General features: G+C 40.1%; 1 protein-coding gene across 6 annotated transcripts in view; it reads left to right on the top strand.

Annotated features, from left to right (window-relative positions):
• LOC103690241 (uncharacterized) overlaps positions 1–24,830 on the top strand; it is a 105,212-nt gene that overhangs the window by 2,540 nt on the left and 77,842 nt on the right. The window contains exons 1-2 of one of the 6 annotated variants that reach the window (XR_010064319.1): positions 1,591–1,840; positions 10,227–10,320. The exons of 1 other annotated variant lie outside the window; for it this stretch is intronic. Coding sequence is in view for 1 of the 5 variants with exons in the window: in XM_017591289.3 (XP_017446778.1) it covers positions 1,646–1,840 (195 nt within the window). In the remaining 4 variants the exon portion in view is untranslated. Of the gene's footprint in view, positions 1–1,590; positions 2,022–10,226; positions 10,321–24,830 lie in introns of those variants that run through there. 4 more of the 6 variants (XM_017591289.3, XR_005501019.2, XR_010064318.1 and 1 more) reach the window with 4 other exon arrangements.

Here is a 24,830-nt window from a genome sequence, read left to right as displayed (position 1 = left end):
AGAAGACTGAAAAACTTAACCGAGTAATTTGTATACCTCCATATATGCTATGTGTATTTATGTTATATTGCTTACAAACAATATATATATGTGTATAGATATATATGTATATATAGCCTTTTACACATATATAAGTTAATACTTAACAGTATACAGTTATAAATATTATTACATACATTGTACCTTATAAATGTCTTTGCTTTTTATGCCCTTGGTTATGATGTCAATCAATATTTAGTTTTGTTTTAAATACAGTTTCTATACTTTACAGATTGATCTCTTTCAGTAATTGCATTTCATTAAACAACAAAATGTGAGTTATTTCTTAATAGTTAGAAAACATTTTTTATTTGGTTGGAGAAAATGTTTTGGTAGCCTGCGAGTTGTTTATTCACTTTCATTTGTTCTTTTATTTAATATTTAATAAGTATTTATTGGGGGCTTATGCCAGGAACCAAGGGTATTTAGAACATGTGTGGGGCTTGAGAATGCAGAAGTAAAGAAGACAGACTGAAATATTCCTATGAGATTACAGCATTGAATGTTGCATGAGGGCTGTCCAGCAGAGCAACAATGAAACCAAATATGTAGTTTATAATCTTCTTGTAGTTATTATTAAAAAAATAAAGAGAGTTAATGATAATAAGAGTTAATGCTGACAGTACATTTAACCCTGGTAGGCATAGAACTCTATCATCTCACACACTATTCAAAGTCACAGTTCAGTAATTTGCAGTTTTCTTTTACACTCTGTCTTTAAACTCTGGTGTATATTTTGCAATCATCACACATCTAAATCCTGACTAGCCACATCCAGATGGCCATTGGTCAGTGCAGCTCCTGCTTACCGTTGAACAGCCTGGCTCTTTTAAGGCAAGCAGCTCATGTCAAACACTGTAGCAAATAAATATCCAGTAGCCTTTAAAGAAATGAGGGATCGTATTTCCTTCAGCCCTTAGTTTAGTGACCCTGGATATTTTCAATGTGTGCTAGAATCCCCAAGGAACTCATGAGTATTAAGAAGAAATTGTTGAAATCAATGATTCTTAATGGGGTTGTTAGAATTAATTAGTAGCGTTTAACAGGCATTGTGGCTGAGGTAGTCTTGGGGGCTGATGTGTTCCTACCTCTGATGACTTACTTTTGTTCTAGATCTGTAAAGAAAGTCTGAATTTTAAATTTTAGAGTGCAATTGAATCAGAAATTCCTAGAACCTAAATTGGGATGGCCTTTTTTCTTAAATGAATTAACATGGAAATATGTAGGATCAATGATACACAGAGAAAAAAAAAGCACACAGAAGAAAGGGATACTGGGGTGAGGAATGCTTTTTCTTCTAGGCAACCACCCTTTCCCCTGAACCAGAGAGCTCTGAAAATCTGCTCTAATGGCCAGAACATGGCTGTACTGCAGCCCTGAGAGGATTTCTGCACATTGGGTTGAATGTTATCTTATATTTCAAGGTGAATCCTGTTCCCATAGTAATATACTAGTGTGCTGCAAGTCAAGCATTTAAATACCCCAAAGTGGAGTCCAAGGAAACAGGCGAATAGAATTCCAAATAGAAACAAGTGACCTCACAGAGGCCAAAAGAACATGAACAGAAACAGCCCAGGCATTGTGACAAAGTGCGAAAAGTTCATTCATGGTTTTTCTGCTTGGAGGAGATTCGAAGGATTGGGGTTGCTGCATCCTCCACGATTTGAATTTCTTCTCCGTCTTCCCCTTAGCAAAGTGTTTTCATTCCCATCACAAGAAAAGCGAATGTTCTCTGCTTCCCTGCATTGGCCCAGACCATGAGGATTTAGCTTGCTTGAAGTCAAAACAGCAGTTGACTTGTGTAAGCATCCCTGAAGCCCGTTGTAAAAAGGCTCTGGCCCTTCCACATTTTCCTCCTCAATGGCATAGCAGTTGGTAGGTGGGAAGGACTCGTCCCTGAAGACTGTGAGAAGACATGTATACAGTTTTATGAAAGTGTCTTTTATTATTGAGTGGCGGGGGATGTACTAAAACTTGCCAGAGTAAGTGTGTATTATAAATCTGGGACGGAGAGGGTAGGGGTCTGAAGGAAAACTGCACCGCAGCTATCATTTCAACTCCGGTCATTCCCCATAAGAAATGTGAAATCAAAGGAAGGGAAGGAGAGTGAAAATTAACTTTAAGTCCCAGAAGCTGACAAGCAGCTGCCATGATTTAGAGCCAAGTCACATCAAGTCCAGTGTTGAAATGGGAAACGTGGAGGACAGGCATTTTTATGTTGGCTGTAATTGGGCAAGTGAAGAGAATGATTTGTTGAAGGTGATGCTAATGACAACAGGCCAATGTCAAACCCTGTGCTCTGAAGGGGAAAAAAAAAACCAGCACAGAGGCAGAGCATATTGTGCCCAGCTTGAGTTTAAGAGGAAAAAGGTTTTGTGCCAGAGGGAACATTTTTTGGGACCACAAAAATGTAAATGTGGAGACTTATGTCTCTGGCTGGGTTCCTATTCTGATTGGGTGGTCTCTTCGTGCATGCTAACTGCCAACTGGGCTCTCACTGATCGTAGTCCCGTCAGCCTGCACTGCTGTTCCAGGTGGTATTTTAAAATTTCCTGTTTTCAATTATGCTGGCATATAGCTGTAAGTCTTGATAGATTGGATATAACTTTATACCTGAAGAAGAACCAATTGGTTTTAGTGATAACGTTTTAGTCATCATTTGACCACATTGTGCTCCTCATCCTCCCAGATGGCCTCTGTTCTTGGACCTGTATGGTTACCAAGATTGTCCCCCACTCCATTTACATTCACCGATGCTGCCAACTCCACCATTTCTCATAGTTTATTTTCTCTGTGACCTAACCTTGGAGATGACTGCAACACAATTTATTTTTTCCAGTTTAGATTGATTCTTTTGTATAATTAACTATCAAAGAACTTTTATTTGCTTGTTTGAGAGACTGTGTGAACATGAAGTTGGGCGGACAGGGAGGTGGCAGGGAGACCCTGTGAGGGGAGAGACTATGCTCAAAACAATTCTATGAAATTCTCAGATAAATAAAACATAAAAAATTCTTACAAAATCAAATAAAAAGAGAACAGAAAGCCCTGATGTTAAACTTTTTAATTTGGACACCTTCTCCTACAAAGAGCCGTGTGTTCAAGGCTGGTGGCTCAGTGACACAGTTGAAAGGTTCTAGAACTATTAAGAGGTAGACCTGCTAGGAGGAGGCCTTCAAGTCAGAAGGCCATTAACAGGGTCGGTAAGACCTTGCCTCTTCTTTCTCCTTTCTTGGTTCTCAGTCAAGTGGTGAATGACTCAGTTTTGGGCACATTCCAGCCATGACATGCCACCTCAGCACCGTGACGGGAGGCCTAAAAGCAGCATATCTGCCCAGGCTAAGACTGGAATTGCCAGAACTGTGCTTAAAAGAAATTATTGCTGTGTATAACTTGGTTACCTTATGCATTTTTTCATTTTAACTATTTTTCATTTTAATTATGGGTATATGTACTGTGTGTGGATATGCATAAGTAAGTGCAGGTGCCCATGAGGCAACAAGCATTGGATGCCCCTGGAACTGGAGTTAAAGGCATCTGTAAGCCACCTGACTTAGAGGCTCGAGGCCAAATGCCAATCCTTTGCAAGAGCAGTAAGGGATCTTAACCACTGCAAAATCGCTTCAGTCCTTGCATGTTTGTTATGGTGATTCAAGGCTGATGCCTGACATTAAATGGAAAAATATTTATTCTGTGAGAGTTTTATATCTATACATGAAATATACACTTATATATGTAATATAAATATGATATATGCATACTAATATTTCTCCTTTTCTTTCTATCTCTTGTGATCCCCTTCTCACATTTCACCTCTCAACTTTATGTTCTTCTCATCTTCATTTTTCCCCCAGTAACCTACTGAGTCTAGTACTGCCCATGTGAACATTTGTGTAGGGCCAGCTACTGGAGCATGGGCAACCTACAAGGGGCCTGATTGCTAACAGCTCCTCAGCTAGGTTTGGAGCCACATAGGCCACCATCACCAATGCTGGACTGTTGACTGGCTTGATCTTGCACAGATCTTACCAGTCAACCTCAGCTCTCGTGAGTTTGTTGGTGTAATGTATTTATAATGCCTGTCACGTGGAAAAGACACTATTTTTCAGGAGTTCCCTTTAACCTCTGGCTCTTACAGTCTTTTGGCTTCCCTTATGTGGTGCTTCCTGAACCATGAGGGGAGAGTGTGAAATAAGTGTCCTACTTAGAGCTGAGCACTCTGCAGATACTTACTCTTGGTAATTGTGTATCGCTGCATTAACCTCTGACCACTTCGAGAACAAACTTCTTGAGGGCTGAGAATTGTGCTAATCTTATGGTGGGAAGAACAGTATTTAGGAGGCAGTTTGATACTATGTTCATTTAGCAAAATAATAATAGTATGTTCTTCTCTATAACCTATGACCTCCCTAGTCACCAGTCTGTGGCCGAGTTTACAGTGCTAAGCTTGAGTCCCACTCTTGTAGAGAAAGCTTTCCCATCAGAAATCTGTTAACTACTCTGAGGACGTTCATGTCACTATTGTACCAGTGGGCATATTTTCTTAAATTGATCAGCATTGTAGTTCACAGGGTTTATAGCTGGATAAAACGACTGGTGCTTTTTCTGCCTTAACAGCCTGCATAGGACCTTGCAGTGTTAGGAAAGTTAGCCAACGGGGGAGTATGTGTCTAGCGTAATTTTTCCCAGTGATGTGACCAATGTATGTGATGTCTTCAGCAGTAGGGTCTTACCATCAAGTTCTAGTAAGCAACCAAGAATACCATAGAACTTAAATATTATTTTTTATGGTCCAGTTTTCTAAGAAGCTTCTTTCAATATGGTCTGCCTTGGTGTCATACCACATTTTACACAAGTTCTTTGATTAGAATTACACCCTGGAGAATGTACAGCAGGCCACAGAGCAGGCCTAGACCAATTCCATATAGAAAGTAAGCAGAGCTTATAAGGCCCTAATGGATAGCTTTTGGAGCATTATCCAGCAACACTTCTTTCTGTGGGAATAAAAAGCATGAGTGAGAGAGGACCAGAAAGGACATTTAACATTCTACAGAAAGGAGTTTCCATGAGCAAATGCTAGCAGGTTTACTCATTGTGGTGCAGGAGGTGTCAAGACTGGAGCAGCAATGATGGAGACCGGGCTCACAGGTTGATCACATTGTCATAGTAGACAGAAAGCAGTAAACTCGGGGAAAAGAGGAAGGCATAATTCTCAAAGGCCTGTTCTTACCCAACTCGGCCAATTATGCATTTCACACCAAATATTTCCAGCCCTCCTGAATAGAGTTTGGGACCAAGTGAACCTGGGGTGTCTGTGATTTTATAATTCAAGCCTCAATAGACAGCACATTTTCTATTTTGTTTAAAATGTAATTTTGGCAATCTCTATTCCAGTGTGATTAGAATGACAAAGAAACTAATTAAGTAAGAATCATAGGAATTGTGCACATATTATTTTAGGCATCTTTATTTTGCCCTACCAAATCCCTTCTTTTAATTAAAAAAAGGTATTTTCTGTTTAATTGGTAAGTCCCTTGGCTCAAAATTCAGAAGTACAAAGGCTATCACTGACAGATTTCTCTCTCCTACCTCTTTCCTCAGGCTAAACAACTCTCAGTGCAATAAACCAATGCTTTGGTATCTTGAGCTGCCTCTGTTTATTCTGGAGTGTCTTAGTCAGTTTGCATTGTAACAATGTCTCAGAGATGAGTTCACTTTTCATCAGCAGAAATTTATTTCTCACAGTTCTTAAGATTGGAAATCCATGGGGTTATGGTGAGGCCTTCTGGTTTCAGAGTTCTAGAATCTTGACAAAGCAAGACAAAAAGCTAGCTCTTTGCTTCCTCTTTAAGAAATTCCACTTATGAGGGATTTAATTATGTCTTGCCAGAAGTCAGGGGCATCTGGAATGAGGGCTCTTCAATTGAGTAAATGCTTCCTTAATATTATCCTCTAAGAAAAATCTGTGGGGATATTTTCTTGACTAATGATAGATCTGGGAGGGCCCAGAACACTGTGGGTAGTTCTGTCCATCTATAAGCAGGTGATACTGGGTAGTACAAAACAGTAGGTTGAATAAGCCATGGATAACAAGCCAGTAAGCATAGTTACTCTACGACATTACTTGAGTTACTGCTTCCAGGTTCCTGGTTGAGCATCTGATCTGGCTTCTCTCAGTGATGGACTTCAACTGGGAAGCCAAATAAACATTTTTCTCTCTAAGTTGCATTTGGTCATCATGCTTACCACAAGAGACATCAAACTAGAACACCTCTGGAAGGCTTCATATTCCAATATCATCATTGTGAAAATTAGATTTGGGTGTGTACATTTTGAAGAGCAGAGTGGGGGACCACAAATATCCAGATCACTACTTTGAATATATTTACAATCAAATCCTCTTACTTTATGCAAACATTTGCATACCACCACTACACACGATGGCTTTAGACTGACACTTTGAAGATGAACTAGTTTTAGAATATAACGAGTTGTTTTACTCTTTTAAAAAACGACTATATAGGATTCTTCTATATTTCCTAATATATCCAACAAATTCAGACCTGTGAACAGTTTGGTTGTTTGCTCACTTTAAAACATGCAGTGATGCATTTCACCCAAGATAACCAACTGTGTAGGACACAGTCCTAAAAGTGGAATTTCCCCACTCTTTATGTATATTTATACATTTCCTGCATAGAAGGTCTTGTCCTGAAGTGTTTTTGTGGTATATTAGCCAGCTTCAAGGCTGCGCTGCTCTGCTAACAAATTCTGTGGTTTTGTTACTTTCGTTTTTCTGTTAAGAGTGAATTTGAGTGTCATTTCATTCCCCTAATGCCTATCTTTATATTTAGACCATACGCTCATCATACACTGCTGTTTTCTGAATGTGTTACTAGACTTTCACAAAATTTATTTTTAGAAGCTCTTTATATATTGTGAAAACTGTCCACCTGCTTGGACTGAGATGCCAGAGGATGAGGAAAGCACACATCCTGGTGTCTCCAAGTGGGTGTTTCTAGATATAAATGCTATGTGACAAGGGAAGGTTTGCCATGAAAATGGCCTTGATAGGCCAGCTGGCATGTACGAGCTCCCTTCTTGAGTTGCCAGTGAATCTATTGCTGTTTCTATGACCTGTGGACATCACTTGCCATCTTCAACTCCATTAACAGGGTCCTACCCTAGAGATAAGCCAGAATCCTTCTCCGTCTTTAGCCTTGGACTTGGTAGCATTCTTATTCCTACTTGTTCTTAGACCTGCATCTTCCTGGGTTCTTTTCCTTGGTTTTCTAGTCTACAATTGGATCTGTTCAGCCTCCAATTATGTTAGCTATATACAAAGCCCTGTTTATAATTGTATACCTGTTCCACTGGTTTTCTTCTTTTGTCACACTCTGTCTGGCACATACGTTAAGTTGGAGCTTAGGTCATCACGGCACGGTCATACCTCCTCAGGTTTCCTGTGGTTTGCCTTTGCTTGGTGAGTTTTGTGAGACAGAAATAAAGGCTACGTGTTTAGTTACATTTATCCATGTGTTTTTGTTTTTGTTTTGTTTTGAGATAGAATCTTACTACATAATTTAAGCTTCCCTTGAATTTGCTTTGTCAGTCACACTGACATTCATCTTGGGATCTTCCTGTTGCAGTCTCTTATACTCATTTTTAAGGTGTGCGTTACAATGCCTGACAAACCTTTATCCATGTTCTGTGTTTAACTTCTAAGTACATTTTTTTCTTTTGATACTTGAAATGGGTCTTGGTTGCTCATATAGAACACATGCTCTATCAACATGTTATACCCAACTCAGTTTTCTAACCTTTTTTTTTTAAATAAAAGTCTTTTCTCTTTTCGAATCATGACAAATTCTAGAGATATATTCTAGCATTTTATGAGTTTATTTCTCCATTAAAGAACCCATATAAATAAAACTATAATTATACCAAAGGTAGCCAAAGCATAAATATCAACAATTGAGGTCTATTTGGACTGGACATGATTAAAAGAGGTGTTCATGCTTAGTGCCATGAAGGTTTCTCCTTGAATCTAGCTTCAGAGGTTAACTATGGTGAACTGAATCCTGCCCCCGCCAACTTCTTTTTCCACTGCTCTTGGAGTGGAAAGCATTTGAAATTGACAAAGTTGTTATACAGGTATAATTGAGGATAATCTCTCCCTACTGCCTACGAATATTACTAAAATGAGAACTTAATATTAGTTTGTGCAGCGCTGTAGAAAGCAATTGGAGGCACATATACTGGAATAGATCTGATATCATTAACTTTAAGGTTAAATGCCTTCTCAGTGAGCTACCTGCACAAGTAAATTAAATCAAACGTTTAATGTTAGCAATGCGGGTTACTTCATTTATGAAGGTTAAATAGCTAAATTTCAATTTAATTTTTTTAGCTCTTCAGTGGTGGAAGAATTCTTGTAAATACCCTTCTCAACTGCTAAAGGAAAACATCTTTGAATATTAACAATTTGTTTTCTCACCTTTTCAAAGTGGTAATGAAATGATGACAGGTGGCAAGTACTATAAATTAACTACTTGAGTATTAAAATATATACAACAAAAATTAATTTGGGAATAGCATAATCGAAACAAAGAATCCTAAGTGGATTGCCTATTGGATATGCTATGTGAGTCACTAAGATTCACATGGTTGGGACTTTACATTCATGGGAAATATTCAGTTTCAAAATGTGGGGAAAACTAGATTGCAAAGAGCAAATGTCTGTTTGGGCTTAGGGGTTCTGTCCAAGCCCTGTTATTTGTTGTTTTGCCTGTGCTTCATGAAGCTGAATATCAGGATGGGAAGAGAGTGGCAGAGTAAAGTTGCTTAGTTCATTGTTGCTATGGGTGTAGCGGGTAAGAGATGGGTGTGTGTGCTAGGTTTCCAATAGTTTTTGCTCCTTGGTGACCTGACTTCCTTCCTTTAGTCCCCTCCTTCTAAAGATTGCTTTGACTCTCAAATTGACTGGCTAGAAATCAGCTCCTCAAATCATGAACTACAGGGAACATTTACAGTCCAAACCATACAGCTAAAATGTTTAAAAGATGGACCAGAGAAATGGCTCTGTGCCAAAGGCTCTTACTGCCAAGCCTGATGGCCTGAGCTGGCTCCCAACCCACATGTAGGCAAAGAAATGGCCTTTGCTAAGTCGTCCTTTGGTTTCCAAAATGCGAAGTGTGACTACTATTTGAAGATACACACACACACACACACACACACACACACACACACACACACGCTGAAAAGAATTATTTTTCCAAACAATGAAGATTTTTCAGAAGTAAGCATATAAGCATATTTAAATTTTAATTCATGTCACATTTACATCAGTTTAGTTTATGAAGCCATTGTTACGACAGACGTGATCATATGATAATAACTCCAAGGTTGCCTTTTTCTTTTAAAAATATTTTTAGGTAGATGGCTCAACTGTTAAGCATAATTTGAGGGATGGGGTGATTACTCAGTGGTTGAGAACACTGGCTGCTCTTTCCGAGCACCAGGGTTCAATTCCCAGCACCCACATGGTGGCTTATAACAATCTATCAATTCCAGGCAATGTGTTGCCTTTTTCTGGCATTAGAAGGCACTGTACATATGTGGTGTATAGAAATACATGCAGGCAAACCACCCATATTCACAAAATAATAATTGTGTTGGCTCTTGCAGAACACTTGGTTTTGGTCCTAGAACCTACATGGTGGGTCATAACCATCTATAACTCCAGTTCTAGGGGATTTGATGTCCTCTTCTAACACTGTAGGCCTCAGGTATTTATATACATACATACATATATATGTATATATGTAACCCACATATAGGGCCACATATAAAATAAATAACACTGTAACATGTTTTATTAGCATATATTAATTACACAAAATAGGCTTCATTGTATTCCTATATATGTATGAATTATATTTTTATTCTTCTCCTATGAATTAAAAGTATGCAATTTATTTTGGTCACAGTCACATGGCCCATTGTTTGCTCATCCTCCTCCCACTCCTGATGACTCCCTTCCTTTTTCCAATTGGTCCTGATTCTACTTTTAAGTCTTTTTGTGATTGACTAAAGGAGTATAACTAGGATTGCTTGTAGGAGAATGGGTGAGAAGTTATTTATAGAAGGAGTGATTACATGACTGAAGAAAATGCATTTTCTTCCAGGAACTATTGTCTATTGGTCCTAGGGAGGGGTGAGGGTTCATGAAAACCCCTTCCAACACCCAGGCCAGTACTTTCTACAAATATCCAGGGAATGGTGAGTTTTGAAAACCCTATGTGTTTTTATGCCAAAAGGCTGACAGGTCCAATCTTGTACAGATCTTGACTAGGTAACCACATCTATTGAGAGCTCAAGACTGCAGTAGCCAGGCTAGGCCCCTGAGAATAGCTTTCCAGAACCCCTGACTTCTTCCCTCAGCTCTAACAGTCCTCCAACTCCCCCTTCTGCAATTTCACCTTAGCCACGGAAGAAGCGACATAGGCGTCCTGCTTTATATAGGTGGCTGAACATTCAACAGTCACTTACTCTCAGCATTTTGACGAGTTACAAGCCAACGGCAAAAACAAGCTTCTCTGAATAAAGTGGAAAGTAGTACCAATTAATGGGAAAACCCATAAACACTGAGAAGACAGTTTGACAGAAACATCATGTGCATTTAGCAACATAATGGTGGTAGCTTCCCCTCACCAGATTTACTCTATAGTAGAGGTGATTTCTATCCTGTGGAGCGTGCTTCAAATTTAACCCTAAAAGTGGTTGGTTATCCCAAACTCATCATGCTACTATTGTACCAGTGGTCATATCTTGCCTGGCAGATTCATAGTATATCATTTATATCACATAGGATATCACTTATCAAATCATATAGTATATCACGCAGTTGAGAAAGAATGTCAACACTTATTCCAAAGCAGTCGGAATAGCCCCTCTGGCACTATGAAAGTTAGGCAGCAGAGACAATGTGTGCAGCTCAGTTCTAGCTTGGTTTCTTCAAGTCCTGCAGTTAAAATATGTGGTGTCATTAGCACTATGGTCTATCCATGTAGTTCAGACAGGAAAATTGCCAGTTTTACAGAGCAGTAGTAAGATCTAATACCACAGTCAATGGATATACAGCAATGACTTTCTGGCAAATATTTTCTGGCTTAGCACAAAATATAAAATGTCATTATAATCTACCAGATCAGCCCAGATGTATGGTCTGCCTGTGTGAAAAATCATTGGTTTAATGAGAATGCTTGCCTGGTGTGGATAACTCCAGTGGTTCCTGTGTGAGGATATAACTCTCTTTCCTATAGAGCCCCTAGTGGAGAACTCTACAGAAATTATATATTATTCTTAGCTATTGCTTCTTAAAAGGTATGTGAGTAAACACATAGGGAATAATATTCACAGCTCTATAGATTGAACTGTTTTGTAGATATTGACAAATTAGAAATGGCACAAAACCATTCTAGGCTCCAATTGACAAGAGAAACAAGGAGAGATGGGATCTGAGATGTGGCCGTGGTCATAGTTCTGATGGAGATTAGATTAGAGTAAAGCAGTGGAGAGGGACAGTGGCTGAGATGCAAGGTAAGCATAAGCCTGTGTTAATGCTCAGGTTTCTCACTGAAGGTAGAAAGGGCCAGAAGGCAGTCTTTATGGCTTATTGAATTAATTGAGTTAATATTATCTCTGTAAATAATGACTTACAAGCTCCCTGTGAGTTTTGGGGTACAACCCAGGAAACTTAAGTATAGTATTTTTAAATCAGGAGTCATAGAAATTATATTTTGTAGTGTAAGGCATTTGCTGTATGATTTCACTCTTAACTGTGAACTCTGCATTTTGTAGTCATTCAAAATTATAGAGTTGGATTGGAGAGGTATGAAGGCCGACAAGAGTAGTTGGGCAGTGGTGGCATGGTGGCTACTTTTTGTTACTTGACAAAGGGGAAGAAGGAATCTGAAATGGTGTCCATCAAATTGACCTATAGGCAAATCTGTGGGGGACATTTTCTTGATCAATGACTAATGTGGAAGGGCGCAGATCATCTAGAGGTGGTACACTTTGGACTCTCTCAGGTCCCCTCAAGTGGTTGCCCCATGCTGAGCCTTGCTGATGCATGTGGAAGCCTTTTTTTCTTTATTAGATATATTTTTTTATTTACATTTCAAATGTTATTCCCTTTCCCGGTTTCCTGTCCATAAGCCTCCCTCCCCTTCCCTCCCCTCCCCCATATTGGTGTTTCCCCCATCTATCCGCCTTACCAGCCCACCCCCCAACATTCCTCTGCACTGGGGCTCCAACCTTGGCAGGACCAAGGGCTTTCCCTTCCACTGGTGCACCAACAAGGCTATTCTCTGCTACATATGCGGTTGGAGCCCTGGGTCAGTCCATGTATAGTCTTTTGGTAGTGGTTTAGTCCCTGGGAGCTCTGGTTGGTTGGCACTGTTGTTCTTATGGGGTTGCAAGCCCCTTCAGCTCTTTCAATCCTTCCTCTAATTCCCCCAAAGGGAGTCCTGTTTTCAGTTCAATGGTTTGCTGCTAGCATTTACCTCTATTTGACATACTCTGGTTGTGTGTCTCAGGAGAGATCTATATCTGGTCCCTTTCAGCATGCACTGTTTAGCTTCATCAATTTTATCTAGTTTTGGTGGCTGTATATATATGGGCCACATGTGGGGCAGTCTCTGAATGGCCGTTCCTTCAGTCTCTGCTCTAAACTTTGCCTCCATAACCCCTCCTATGGATATTTTTGTCCCCTTTTAAGAAGAATAAGAGCATCTGCATTTTGGTCATCCTTCTTCTTGAGCTTCCTGCAGTCTGTGGATTGCATCTTGGTAATTTGAGGTTTTGGGCTAATATCCACTTATCAATGAGTGCGTACCAAATGTGTTTCTCTGTGATTGGGTTACCTCACTCAGGATGGTATTTTCTAGTTCATTCCATTTGCCTATGAATTTCATGAAGTCATTGTTTTTGATAGCTGAGTAATACTCCATTGTGTAGATGTACCACAGTTTTGGAATCCATTCCTCTGTTGAAGGGCTTTTGGGTTCTTTCCAGCTCCTGGCTATTATAAATAAGGCTGCGATGAACATAGTGGAGCATGTGTCTTTGTTATATGTTGGAGCATCTTTTGGGTACATGCTCAGGAGAGGTATAGCTGGATCCTCAGGTAGTTCAATGTCCAATTTTCTGAGGAACCTCCAGACTGATTTCCAGAATGGTTGTACCAGTTTGCAATCCCACCAACAATGGAGGCGTGTTCCTCTTTCTCCACATCCTGGCCAGCATCTGCTGTCACCTGAGTTTTTGATCTTAACCATCTTGATTGGTGTGAGGTGGGATCTCAAGGTTGTTTTGACTTGCATTTCCCTGATGACTAAGAATGTTCAACATTTCTTTAGGTGCTTTTCGACCATTCGATATTCCTCAGTTGAGAATGATTTGTTTAGCTCTGTACCCCATTTTTTAATAGGGTTATTTGGCTCTCTGGAGTCTAACTTCTTGAGCTCTTTGTATATTGAATATTAGCCCTCTATCAGATGTAGAATTGGTAAAGATCTTTTTCCAATCTGTTGGTTGCCGTTTTGTCCTAATGACAGTGTCCTTTGCCTTACAGAAGCTTTGCAGTTTTATGAGGTCCCATTTGTCTATTCTTGATCTTAGAGTTACATAAGCCATTGGTGTTTTGTTCTGGAAATTTTCTCCAGTGCTCATGTGTTCGAGACTCTTCCCCACTTTTCTTTTCTATTAATTTGAGTGTATCTGGTTTGATGTGGAGGTCCTTGATCCGCTGGGACTTAAGTTTTGTACAAGGCAATAAGAATGGATTGATTTGCATTCTTCTACCAGAAGCCTTTTCTTCTTAAAAAAGGAACATACTGAACTTTCTGTTTGAAACCTGGGAGTGTATGCCTGGGTAGTTACATCCTTGAATCAGTTCCTATTTTTTTGTTCCTGTTTTTCTCTTGAGGGAGTAAAGTTGTTTTTCCACTGTGCTTCCTGGAATTCTCCACCCGGTGAACTAGGGGGTATATATTTTGTGAACCTCAGTAAAGCTTTGGCATTATTGTAACATGAATGACCTAAGTATGTGTTTTTTCTTAAACCTTGCAGACCTTTGCACAGTTCTCGGTACCGTGGTGGCGCAGGCGCTGTCAGGTACAAACCTGACCAGGTGATCTTGAGTGATATTACAAATAACTAAGTTGAGAAAACTATGGGGAGCCATCCTCCATGGTCTCTGATCTAGTTCCTGCCTTAAAGTTCCTGCTTTGAATTGTTGTCCTGAATCTCCTCTCCTGTGGACTGTAACCTATAAGAGAAAATAAACCCTTTCCTCCCCAATCTGCTTTTGGTTCTTGTCTCATCATTGCAACAGAAAGCAAACTTGAACAGGTGGAAACAATGTGGAATGTATGATCATCTGATTTAGTCATGGATAGAGTGAACTATGATGATAAAAGTGCAAGTTAACTTGTAGGAAAAGCTTGCATTCATCTGTTAGGACAGGTGTAGTCTCCTCATTAATATCTCGTGTGCATGGCTTTTAGCTACTGATCTTGAATTTCTTGCTAGTATGGTCTTTTTGTACAGCCTAACTTGCTATAAAGCATTTAATTCCTTTCTTTTGACCTCTTCAGGGAAGTCTCCTGAATAACAAGTTAAGTCCCTATAAGCTTCAACTCAACTGTTTTTGAAAGTAGTTGTCTTGAGCAAGGCCTTAATGTTAGAAAAGAGGAGATGAAGTAGAGTGACGTTTCTACACTCAGTGCATTAGAAGAGGGTCAAAGTTCCATCGATGTCTTAAATCCAATGGTTAATCCGCTTTTAACATTTTGTAGTCATTTTAAATTACACATGTACTTTACTGCCATATGTAAAATAAGCATATAAATAACATTTAATGTGTGCAAAAACCTTTTATTAAATTATCTAATGACAGGAACAAGTTTTCTGGAAAGGGCAAAGGAGTCGGAAGAGTTTTATGTGACTTAATCAGCCAGATTCTAGACGTGATTTTAAAGGTGCATTTCATTATCCCTGCTGAATCTGATTCTAAGTTCCCCACTTGATCTAGGAGATGAATAGGTGTATCCCTTCCTAATTCCTTCCTTGCAGTTTCATGCCTCAGGATATTTAAGGCTCAACAACAGGAAAAATCAGTGCTAGATTTGAATTTCTTTTTTATTACTGCAGAGTAAAATTCTTTGAGGGTGAAATAGTGTCAGTTAGACTCAGTGTATGGTCATTGACTTCCAGTACACCCAAGCTCTCAGGTTTTTCCAGAGTTTGTCTTTGGTAGTGTGATATACATATGGAGGTTGGATGTTTGATTTTGATGCGATGGCTTAAATTAGGAAAAAACAACAACAACAACAACAAAAAAAACAAAACCCCACCACATCCTCAGAGGATTAATCCCTACCTTCCAGGTCACAGTACGTGTTACAAAAACCATCTTGATATTTACAGGGTTGCTTTCACTTGTCAAGTGATACAGGCCAGTAGGGCACAGCAAAACTAGGTGGTCCAGTCACATTTACTCTCAGAGAAAACATTAGCTTTTAGAGAGAAAACCTGGAGGCCAAGATGTTGGAGAGATAGCTTCTTGGGTAAGAGCACTAGCTGCACAATCATGAGTAGCAGATTGGATTCCAGCACTTATGTAACAAGCCAGATAGATGTCTTGTGAATGTGTGTAATTCTAGCTGCAAGGGATCCAGTGTCCTTTTCTCTTTTCCATGCTCAAACAAGAGCCTGTAGCCCATTTTTGTACATGCATATTCTCACATGGGCATACACAACACACACACACACACACACACACACACACACACACACACACACACACACAAATACATTTAAAAATTCCCATAGGGCAATACTTTGTTTTCTGACTGTTCTTCAGTGATTGTTGATCTAGTTTTTCATGAGGTTTGGTTATACTAAATGCTTTTACTTATTCCTCCTTTGCAATCAAGTCATTTTGTATCTTTTTGTTCCTTACAACCAAAGAAATCTTGAGCCAGACAAAGGAATGATGACAGTGTTTAAGACCAGCTCTTTCTTACCATCCTTCCTTTCTTACTGATTCAGGCCCAGCCTTCAAAGCAAGAGAACTGGACATGTTGCTGGGTCATTTCAAGAAGATTTCTAATAGTTCCTAACCTAAGCTTTTTTTTTTTTTTTTATTAACTTGAGTATTTCTTATTTACATTTCGAGTGTTATTCCCTTTCCCGGTTTAAGGGCCAACATCCTCCTAACCCCTTCCCCTCCCCTTCTTTATGGGTGTTCCCCTCCCCATCCTCCCCCCATTGCCGCCCTCCCCCCAACAATCACGTTCACTGGGGGTTCAGTCTTAGCAGGACCCAGGGCTTCCCCTTACACTGGTGATCTTACTATGACCTAAGCTTTCTATACCAGTGTTCCTGTGGTGAAAGCATTACAGAAAAGGAATATCTGAGCAGATTTCCAAGGTGTGCTTGGCTCTGATGGGAGACATGTTACCCAATAAGCATCCCTTTGCATTGATAGGACACAAGAAATAAAAATTCTATGTTCTTTCCCTACACCCAAAGCAGACCATAAAAATGTAAGCCTAAAATTCTAAACTATCACAGTTAAGGAATAAGAGCCAAGAAGATCTATGTTGCAAAACAGTAGCCTCCACCTCCATACCCTGAAATTCAGTCCCCCCCAACCCCCAGGAAACCTATACATGATCAAATAGTAAAACATTTTAGTAATAGCCATCTTTCTGAGCATGCTCAGTTTGTGGTTATCATTTAAGCAAACACATTTTGAGCATATTTAGCTCTGAGTAGATGGAATACCTCTGGTAGTGTTCACCTTGTAGCATAAAGTTTTAGCTGAAAATAAAGGAAAGGATACTAGTTTGCTCCTGAAGGTGCCTGTCTTGACCAGCAGGTTACACACCCTCCAAAGTAGATTATAAATGTTCATTCTAGGGAGATTCTCTCTTGTCATGCAGGAAAAGAAGTTTCTTATTTTCAAAGACACAAAGGCACCAAGAAGAGTCTGAACTTGTCCCATGTTATTACAAAAAAAAAATCAATCCATGTTATCCCCAGCTACTATCCAGTTGCAGCAGCCTCCCCACCCCAAGGTTATCCCCTTGCAGAGGTCCGCCCAAATTCCTGCTGTACAATTGCTGCTGAACGTGCTCATATTTTCAGCCATTAGCCCCCCGTGGCTAGCTGTCACAAATCCCTATAACCCAGTAAAATCAAAACTCCAGAGGCCAGTAATTTATCAGTCAGATTTATAACAGTAAATACTCAACTCACAAAATGGCCACTTAAAGACCTCAAAACTCTCTCTCTCTCTCTCTTTCTCTCCATATATACATACATACATATATACATACATACATATATATATATATATATATACATATACACACACAAGCTGCACCCCTAGATTAGAGAAATTGTCCCCTATTCTATTGCTTTCCTACGATATTCATAGCTACCTGTGGTTATTTCATGTCATGTGCATGTGAATTTGGTTCATCCTCTTCCTCCATCTTCTCTTGTCCCTGTCCCTCTCTATTCCCTATCCTCTCTCTCTGAAACTCTTAGATCCACCTTCCTTTTTTTTGGGGGGGGGCAAACCACAGACTCTAACCTTATATTTCGCCTGCCCTCACCTGCATATGGACAGCAATCCACAGAACCAACTGGCCTTGCAACCTCCTCTCCTTTGAGGCCTGAGATACCCACTTAAGACTCATTGCCTGATGTGTACCATAGAGAGCACTGCAGCATTAGGCTTTTTCATATCTGTGTAATGGTGTCAGATCCTCTGGAACTGGATTTATAAACAGTTGTCAGCTGTCATGTAGGTGCTGGGAATTGAACCTAGGTTTTCTGGAAGATCAGTCAGTGCTCTTAACCACTGAGCCATTTCTCCAGCCCCAGCACAAGGGCTTTGGGAAAACAAATTTTTTGGTTTGTCTCCCATATTGGAGGTTGGGAAAGGTTCACAGGGATTGGTGAGAAGGAACATGGGTGGTGAGAAGATGAAACTGAAGTGGAAATTTCTGGTTTCTTTAACAGTGTTGTGTCACATCATGTTTTTCTGGAAGCTGTCTGGAGAGAGAGCATGTGATATTTTGCTGAAAACAGACACTTGAGAGGGTGCGTGATGGTTAGAAAGAATATAAATACAAACAGTGAGAGAGCTCTTGCATTGATATGCCGTGCAACGATTTGCTTCTTTGCTGGTCTTCATTAGTCTTCACATCATAGAAAGAAATATGCTAAAGAACTTCTAGTGGTATCCTGCCCGATTCTGGCCAGCTTCCACTGACTCTTACAGCTTTGGTGGAGCCTTGCTGTTTCTGCTGGATCAGTGTCACCTGTTTGGTGTTTGCTATTGAGGTGGACTGTTGGTATTCAGACAACAAAGAGTAGAATTGCCCCAAGGAGCTATTTCTGAACATGTCCACAACACCCGTTTCCTGTTAAGCTTCTTTATCCCCTGCCTCTGATTGACAGATTACAAGGGAGGTTGAAGCATTTAAGAACCCTAAATAAAATAGGTTTTGAAAGAAAATCTAAGCCTATGTGGCATTTTGGGTTGTTTTTGGGCAGGTGTAGGTGTTCTTTATGCCTCTCTACAGGTTTCTTTTGGGGAGAATTATCATGTTCTGCTGTTCTGTGTGGGAGAAATTCAAACTTGTGACATTGGAATGTTACTTACTGGTATCAGGTGTAGGCTTTTGAGTGTCTAGTCTTGCAAAGCCACTGTTAAACCAACATTGATTAGATTCAGGAGCAATTTTCTGAAAACACTTACACAGTGTTCTGTTTATAGAGTTTATGTCCCTGTGTGCCCTAACCTTAACATTTTTTCCCGTAACTCTTTTCACTGAGCCTTTGAATCTTTATTTTCTTAAGAGGATTCCCAAGCCGGATACAACACATCAAATGAGTTAATATTCTTCTTTGTTTAATCTGTCTTTTGACACATAGGTCTCAGATATGAACCTAACTGTGGATGAAAAAAAGACATAGAGAAACATTTTCATGCTTTCATCCTCTGTCTTTTGACTTTTACTTATTGAATTTGATTTTAGATGTAAGTACCAACCACTCTCACCTCCTACCTTCCTAACACGTTGTCACCTCCCTCTTTCCCCCAAATCTTTCCTTCAATGTTCACAACTATTTGTTTTGTGTTGTGATACTCTGAGGTTAACCAGGGCCATTTATGTGACCATGGACCTATCAACTGGAGCCCAGCAGGCTCAGCAGTGGATGTCCAACAAACAACAGTGGTTCTCCTTTTCCCAGAACCTATCAATAGTCCATGTTTTAGAGGTGAAGCATAGAACCCTATAAGGGCCTTTGCCTTCCTTGATGTAATATACTAATGGCTAGTTTTGTGTGGGTCCAAAGCCCTGGCTTAGTCTGATATTGTCTACCTGGTTGAATGTCTAGTCTTTCCTAATCTTCTTTATTTTTTGAGGACAAGATACTCAAAGACAAACAGTTCCTTTTTAGTTGGTTGGCAGCCAGAGCGACCAGCTCTAATTTGATTAGAGACAGCTTCTAATTTGATTAACTCTCACCTCTGCGTTAAATGACTGCAGACAATGAGGCAGAATCACAAAAGAAGGAAAATAAGGCCAATGAGGTGATTCAGTGGGCTAAAGTGTCTGCTCTCAACCTTGAGGATGGGAGGCATATTTCTGGAGTCCTTATGGAGGAAGGAGAGAACTGATTCCTGCTAGATTGACCAAGCCACCTCTGTCAATCATCAGGTTCTCAAGGGCAGAAGTGAGGATTAAAAAGAAAAGAGATAATTAGACAATACTGTAGCATGACCCCAGCCAGTTCTGAGGCTGAGGCGAGTTCATTATTTTCCAGTCTGCTTTTATGCCAATTTAAGTACATGTGAAATGATAAGATCAGTTCTGGGTCAAGGAACAAGCAAGGCAATAGACAAAATTCTGTAAAGACCTTTCTAGGGGCTAGTCAGGATGACCAAGACAAAAGGAATGCCACGCATGTCTCTACTGAGCAAGTTCTGAGCTTTGCATTAATTCAAATGTAAATGTTCTTAATCTGGGTCTATTTCCTGAGTCCAGGCCTAAAATCAGATTCCCATCTTTAGCTTATTTCTTTTGTCTTGTATATGCTCCCTCCACACACACATATTATGCACATACACAGACACACATATACACAGACAAGTCCATGGACAGACACTGACACACACAGACACACATCAATAATAATGAAAAGCATTGCATGGGAAATCTCTGAAAATATCTGCCGTTTCCTAAAAGAGACAATGTCCCTCCACTTTTAGCCTATCTCTTCCTTCAAAGCTGAGAAGTGTTTTTTTTTTTTTTTCAGAATAAAGTCTCTTTCCCTGTTTACTGTTCACTGGCTGCTGGCTGGTATTATTGATTTCACAACTCCAAGACAGAGAAGAGCTCAGTTTGGAAGAAGTTTCATGTTTATTCTGTGTTACATAAGAAGTTGAGAGAAAACTGCTTTCAAAGAATAAGCAACAAAAGAGTAGAAATGATAGGAATTGGTCAGACAGGTTAGGGTCCTATTTCACAGAACCCGATGGAAAACTTTTTTTTAATGGAAAACTTTCTAATCGTTCCCAAATTAATTTTTGAGGATTTACTTTTTATTTATTTGCAAATGTGAAGGTTTGAATGAAAATGGCCCCCATAGGATCATATATTTCAATGCTTGGCTCCTAGTTGGTAGAGATATTTCGGAAGGATCAGGAGGCATGGTCTCATTGGAGAGGTTGTGTAATTGGAGGTAGACTTTGAGGTTTCAAAATTCCATGCCATCCCCAGTCTCTCTCTGTTTCTGTCTGTCTTTCTGTCTGTCTGTCTCCCCCTCCTCCCATCTGTCTCCTACTTGAGGGGCAGGATGTAAACTATTAGTTATTACCTCTCTTCCTGATTGTCTGTTGCCATGCTCTGCAATATGTTAATCAGACATGATTTTATGATAATTATCACAACCTTCTGGAGCCATTAACCCCAAATTAGATGCTTTCACACATATGTTACCCTGGTCATGGTGTCTTATTACAGCAATATAAAAGTAGTTAAGACAGTATGTGTGTATGTATCTGTGTGTGTGTGTGTGTGTGTGTGTGTTTGTGTGTGTTTGTGTGTACATGCAGGTACATGTGGAGGCCAGAAGAGGTCATTGGATCCTCAGGATCTGGAGAACAGTGGTGTAAGGCTCAAAGTGAGTCTTAACTACAGGGAGAACCCCCAAGTGAGGCATGAGAACAGAGTTCGATGCAAACTCAAGAGGTTTATTTTCTGGTGCGTTGGGGTTGACCTTCAATCAGCCCCTCGTGGGGAGTGACTAGAAGGTGACCCTGAATGACTGTAACAAGCAGTTTTTATACTTTCAGAGGTACAGGTTACACCAGTAAGCTTACTGTTTAAACTTATATGACATGCCTTCAAGCTCTATCTGGGACCAGAGGGTCAGATGACAATCAATCTACATTCTGCAGATTTTCAAGAATGTCCCTGCTCCTCCCGAGAACTGTGGGTGGAGAATGGAATTTGTCCTAGCCTTGACCCGAGGAGGGAAGCTGGTCCTTGGTCTAATCTTGACCTGAGGCAGCAGGTGTAAAACTGGCGAAAGCCCTTAGAGTACTCATAACCTACCTACTTTCTATCAGGCCAAGCTTCCTAATAGCTCTTATGCTTCAGTAAGAACTAGGGTTCTTCAGTGGTTGTAATCTTCTTGTTGTGGTACAGGAAACTAAACCATAGTGATATGGAAGAATGTGGTCATAACCTCTGAGCCATCTCTTCCGTCTCAAAATTAATTTTTGAATGAAACTGTAATCTGTCAAGAAACCATCCCAGGTTTTTTTTTTTTTTTTTTTTTTTTTGTATGTTATCGAAATCTGAATTTGCTTAGTCCATTATTTCAGGTTAAAAGAAATCTGAGATACTGCCTTTCTTCCTTTTTATTAGGATGTGTCAGTAGGATCCAAGCCATACTTAGAAAAAAATATATATGTGTGCATGTGCACACACACACACACACACACACACACACACGGATATATATACATATACATACATATATATATATATATATATATATACACACACACACACACACACATATATCCTATTATCCCCCTAAATGAGGCTAAAGCAAATTCATTAATTTTTAATCTGAAAACACCTTAATTAATTCGGGATGTGAAAGGTTAGTTTGAAAATAAGGTATGCTACAAAGGGGATGGCAGGCACCCTGGTGTGCAGCAGATTGCCTCTGATCTTTTGCAATCCAAGTGAGAAGTTGTTGTTCTGTTATGGATGAAAAGGCTCATTATTTCAAAGACAATTGCTCAGATGCCATACCAGTGAGGTCACACTGCACAGAGCTGTGGTTTCTGAACCAAAGACTTGAGCTAATTAACACTTAAAGGTATAGGGAAGCATTTTAAAAGTTGCATAGAGAGCAACCCACGAACACTTCCTTTAGCCAAACAATATAAGCACTTATTTGGGGTAGGATGCTTTTAGTAAAACTGTTAAAATTAGAAAGAACAAGTACATTTTTCTCCCTACCATATACTCACGTGCTTTCTGTATTGTGCAAGTTTTGTTTGATGTTTCTTCTGATGATACTGGACACAGCGACTTCCATCCTAGTGACTCCAAACATAGAAACAGGTGTAAGGCATGCAGCCATAGGCTGGCGTTTGAATCAAATGCATTTAGTTGGCTGTCCTTGCTAGGAAAAAGAATTCAGCATTGGAAGCCTACCTGGAGTGGTCCGAGCTCTGGTAAGACTAGAGGCAAGAAGATTGGGTTTTACAAACCTCTTCCTCGTGGTTTTGCCATGAAACTTAAATCAGTGGTCAGTTGTTCCTGGGAGACCCCACTACGACCTTACACTTGGTAGGTGCTTTGTTTGCTTGTTTTTTTGTTTTTTATCCACTCTTCCCCAACGAGATATGATAAGAAATGGAGAACAGGTCCCTGAATTGCCAAGGCAGGAGAGAAAAATCTTCAGAAACAGATTTTGGACAGAAGCTTGAAGATCGTCCCGATTCCTTCTCTAAACGTGTAAACCATTCTGTTGACATTTAAAGAATAACGTGTATCACAATGGTAACTCACGGTACTTTAATACCTTTATAACTATTTTAGCATTTTGACCTCGATCCTTAGGTTTTGAGTTTTTAATATAATTGAAATCTTGAAGCCCTGGGCACTGTACTTCTCTAGAAGATGCTCTTTCAGAAGAGTGGTATAGTGTGCTAAGGCAGGGAGGGAAGCACAGCGTCACCTGGCCTCTTTGTTCTGCTTCCCCCTCTTCCAAGGGAATGCTATGCTATGCTTGCTTGGATGTCTGAATTGCAACGTTTCATAAGGACTCTGCAGGTGGTGCTATCAGAACTGAAGCTGAATTTTATAGTAAGCTCCAAGGTCTTTTGCTATTAGAAAAAACTTAACACTTTACATCAAAACTAAGGATGGATTATATACTCTGTGCAAAGATCAAGGCTGACTGTTGCAGTGTTTCTTAGTTTATTTTTGTCCTGGTTTTATCCTTGCAGGTGTTGGTGGTGTGGAGTATAGAATGAAAAAAAAATGAGGTGAGCTTTGATGAGCATTTGCAGATGGATATATGGAAGGAACATTGTGATCGGCTTAGGGTGGAGCGGGTAACAAACCTGAACACAGAGTAGAGCCGGTCAGAACTAGCACAGTAAAAGGACAGGCTCCCTCTGGTATGGAAACATCTTCAGGCTGTAACTGTCTTACTGCTGTTTTCCTCTTTATAAATAAAGTCAGTGCTGGAATGGTAGGTGATTTTGATAGTGACTTATAAACTAATTGGAAATGGCTATTTAAAACTGCTCTGCATATTTATCTGTTAGTCACATGTGGATGGTTTGTTAAGAGTTTAGTGACTACAGGTTCTATCAACAGGACACAGGATCGGTGCAATATTCCTTTCTCCTGTCCACAGTGACTGACTCAGGGATAAGCCAGCCAGCCTGGCCTTATACTATTTATTTCGGGTGGAAGAATAGGGACACTCTCACTTTCTTCTTCCTGGGGACAAAAGCCTTCTCCTACAGAGTTGCCTACAGCAACGCCGTGCATCACAGGAGGAAAGCCTGAGAGACAGAGGAGAGAGAGAGAGAGAGAGAGAGAGAGAGAGAGAGAGAGAGAGAGAGAGAGAGAGAGAGAGAGAGAGAGAGAGAGGCAGGCCCAGGGTTCAGCCAAACCAGACTCTTTTAAGTTCCTGGCTTCGGGGCTCTGCTCCTCAGGGCAGCCGTGGGCGCCAGCAGCACTTCAGTTCTGCACCCAGCACAGGAGCTTTATATCACCTGACACTTCTCACCCGTTCCTCTTGGGCTTCAGTCACACTGAGGTACTACACAGGTGTGTTGTTTCAGTTAAAAAGACAGAGTGTATTTGAACGGAAACCTTCAAATTGCTGCCAGTTGTCTATGTGATATGCAACCATGTGCCGAGGATTCTCTTGAGATAAGAGGAAGAAATGTTGTTTCTCAAACCTGATGGCCACAATCTCCCTGCGAGATATTCTTACATTTCTCTTGTGTTCAGGAGTAGCTGTCCTTTGCACATCTCTCTTTCATCCTTCAGGCTTCATGTCAGCTCCCCAGAGAAGCCGGAGCGTTGAATTTATGTGCTTCCTCCCATCTTATCCTCATCCTATGCTGAGTATGATCTTTCACCATACTCCATTCCGTT

The sequence above is a fragment of the Rattus norvegicus genome, chromosome 2, assembly GCF_036323735.1.
Source record: "Rattus norvegicus strain BN/NHsdMcwi chromosome 2, GRCr8, whole genome shotgun sequence".
Lineage (NCBI taxonomy): Eukaryota > Metazoa > Chordata > Mammalia > Rodentia > Muridae > Rattus > Rattus norvegicus.
Note: the sequence above shows the minus strand (reverse complement) of the source record. Positions and strands in the feature narration are given on the sequence as shown.